Raw genomic sequence first — 3126 nt, 5'->3', positions numbered from 1 at the left:
TCACCCGCGCCACTGCGGCGGCACGCTGCTGCTGCTGCTGCTGCTCGCCACGTCCCCACCGTTCCCCGCGGCGCTGCGGACTCGACGCGGATGGGCCGTGCGCAAGTTCCTTGAGGACATGCGGCAGACACGCCGCAACGCGCACGCCGCGGTCAGCCGTCAGTGTCTGCACGAGAGTCTCCAAGACATCATCATCGAACTGCAGCGACTCGGAGGCTTCCGACATGTTTCTATTCTCGTTTCTTCCGGGGTTCTCTTTTTTTTCTTTTGTTGCTTTTCTTGCTGCTGTGTGTTTTTCTTTTTCCTGAGTAGTGCTCGCTTCCTCCCCTGCTTCCTTCAAGCCGCGCAAGAGAGTTGCTGGGGGGGCAGAGGGGCACGCGTCATCAACAGGCACCAAACGTTTTCGACTTGGGCGAGGCGACAACTTCACACCCAACACGGCGTGGCGTCACCATTTTTTTTTTTCTGTGTCTCCTCGTCCGCTTATTCTTCCTTTGATCCCCGAGGGGAAGCGAGGGAGGGGAGAGTACGTACATGGGGGTGTCAGCAACAGCCCAGACACAAATGAGGGGGGTGGGGGGCAAACAATCGCCGCGGGCTGTCGTATTCATCATCACTTCCCTCATTCGTCTCGGTGATGTCCCATTCCTTCCCATATATTCACACAGACACACCTTTTCTTCGTCAGACAAACACGCGCACACACATATCCACGAGGCCTATGGATGCGCTTCCTACTGCTACTGCGCTATTCCTACACAACACCTCCTCAGTACGGGTTCTTGCGGTCCTCGTCGTTGCGGCGATACTTGTACGGGCGGTAGCTGAGGTGGTTCTCCACCAGGAAGAGGTTCCTCGTGCGCTGCGAGTACCACGTACCGATCTGGTACATGGGCATCCACCACGGCATGTACCATGGCGCCAGCCACCGCTCCTTGATATGGAGCCAGTTGTCGATGAAGTACTGGTAGTCGGCGTACAGCGTCAGTGCCTTAAGGTTGGGGCGGAAGTGATCCACTGGGTTGGACCAGAAGTCCGACGAGTTCTCGTTGACGGCAGACATACAGCTTGTCTTTATATGCAAGAATATAAATATAAATACTTGTTTGCTGCTGCTGTTGCTGCTTCTACTTTTCCCTTGGGCACGCGAGAAGGGGAAGGGGGAGATAGCAAAGAGCTGCGGCAGCTTTAGCGGCAAGGGCCTACACACCCTTGAACTCCCACTAGCACAGAGCCGCCACAATGGAACAGATGAAAAAAGTGTGGCAAGAAGGGAGCACCAAATTAGAGACCTCACAGGGCTTTTCAGTTTTTGCTATGGTATAAAGGATTTTCCTCGCCTCAGATATATATATATATATGTAGATATATAGGTAGATAGATACATACATGCATACATGTGTATATAAATGTATATATCATTTACGTCTTTCTCACCTATTGATTTTTCTTTGCATTCCCATTCTCTTTCCTTCTCTCCCTTACGTTTCCTCTATTCTCTCGTATTTTCTCTTTGTTTTTGTTTTTTTTGTTTTTGATCCCACCTCCATCATTGCGATGTGTGGAGGGGCATCTAGTTGTGTCCCTTCACCGTATGTGTGAGCGGGGTAGAGGGGAAGCCGGTGTTCTTGCCGACGGCGAAGGACGCAAAGGAGTGCGCACTACCGCCGGGGATCGTCGTGCTGCTGGGCGTTGCCGCCGATGACGCATCCTCGCAGAGGCCGTACAGCACGCCGTTGTTTGCTACAGGGGAGTTGCCGCTGAAGCACTCGCGCAGCAGCTTGAAGTAGCAGTGGCCGGTGAGCAGCGAGTCGCTGCCGGCCTGGTGCGCCATGCCGAAGCGGCGCACGCGCAGGCTCTCGGAGAGGTGGTCCAGCCCCAGCGAGTGCGAGAGCTCCGTCGAGCGCAGCAGGTACTTAATGTCGTACACGCACGGGAACAGCGAGTGGAAGATCTGCAGGAAGTCTTCCTCCTTCTCCGGCAGGTCCTTGCCGCAGACTACTTTCATCAAGTAACCAAAATCGTATCCGGCGTGGAACGCGAGCCAGCGGATCTCGGTGTTTAAGATGAGGCCGCTCGAGATGAGCAGCTCCGCGAAGTGCGTCACCTCCACGCCGAACTCCGCGAAGTAATCAAAGTCGATGCCGCCGTGGCGCAGCAGCTGGATGCTGTCCTGCGCGTACACGTCCTCAGTGAGGCAGAAACGGAAGTTGAACTGCCACGTGCAGCAGTTCTCCGGTACCTCACCCTTCTCGTTGAGCAGTGTGATGCCTAGCTGAATCATCTTCAGTAAATTCACATTGCACCGTAAGGTCTGGTAGTAGAACTCGTGTGTTGCCTTGAAGCTGCCAACGGGCTTCGCTACGACGCCGGGGAATTCGGTGTCCATCGAAACATACGGATAGTCCTTGATGAGGGAGCGGATGAGGCTGAACTCTTGCTCTAGGTTGTCCTCCCACACATCGCGGATCATGGGTGACTTACTAAGAGACGGGATGGCGGCGATGCCACCTTGGCTAACGGCAACGGGGTAGCGCTGCGGGTACGCCACGTACGGCGGCACGGCACCGTACTGCATCGTCATGTGGGTGGATGCGGTGTTGTATCACTTGGACGGGCCCTCACTAGTGGCGGGGGAGGGGGCAAACGACGCGCACTTCTCCTCGGGCGTTTCCTTTTGTTTTTCGTTTGCTTACTCCTCTAACGGCGGCCTAATCGNGGGAGGGGGCAAACGACGCGCACTTCTCCTCGGGCGTTTCCTTTTGTTTTTCGTTTGCTTACTCCTCTAACGGCGGCCTAATCGAAACCAAAGCAGTTGCAACCTAAACACTGGGGAGCGTAAATCGAGGGAAAATTGAGAGCGAAGGAGAAACAGAGGGCAGTCCGATGGGTATGCGTATATGTGTGCAGGTGCGGCAACACCGCTGCAGGAGCGGCACTCACGCGTGCCCCCCCCCACACATCGATACGGGCGGCAAGAGGGAAAACGAGCAGGGTCGCGTGCCGCACGCACACCCCTTTGCGGAAGAAACAGAAAGAGAGAGTGAGAGAGAAACAGAGGAGATGTCACTCCGCCAGCAGCATGACGGCAGCCTGCAGCGAGCGCCGCACGGCGTCACAGCTGTC

General features: G+C 55.6%; 3 protein-coding genes across 3 annotated transcripts; 1 reads left to right on the top strand and 2 right to left on the bottom strand.

Annotated features, from left to right (window-relative positions):
* On the top strand, positions 1–308 carry DQ04_14871020 (hypothetical protein; the record flags this gene model as incomplete). The annotated part of the gene is made up of 1 exon (XM_009317218.1): positions 1–308. A coding segment is annotated over one exon (308 nt), but the record flags the coding sequence as incomplete, so codon positions are not given.
* A 461-nt stretch (positions 309–769) lies between these two features.
* On the bottom strand, positions 770–1063 carry DQ04_14871010 (hypothetical protein; the record flags this gene model as incomplete). Its single annotated transcript, XM_009317217.1, has 1 exon — positions 770–1063. The coding sequence occupies one exon, from the start codon at positions 1061–1063 to the stop codon at positions 770–772; it is 294 nt and encodes a 97-aa protein (XP_009315492.1).
* Positions 1064–1573: 510 nt separating this feature from the next.
* DQ04_14871000 (CCR4 associated factor) lies at positions 1574–2584 on the bottom strand (the record flags this gene model as incomplete). Its single annotated transcript, XM_009317216.1, has 1 exon — positions 1574–2584. One exon carries the CDS (start codon positions 2582–2584, stop codon positions 1574–1576), a length of 1011 nt encoding a protein of 336 aa, XP_009315491.1.
* Positions 2585–3126: the final 542 nt, after the last annotated feature.

The sequence above is a fragment of the Trypanosoma grayi genome, assembly GCF_000691245.1.
Source record: "Trypanosoma grayi strain ANR4 Tgr_1487_V1, whole genome shotgun sequence".
In the NCBI taxonomy this organism is placed as follows: domain Eukaryota; phylum Euglenozoa; class Kinetoplastea; order Trypanosomatida; family Trypanosomatidae; genus Trypanosoma; species Trypanosoma grayi.
This window is presented reverse-complemented; position numbering and strand designations above follow the sequence as displayed.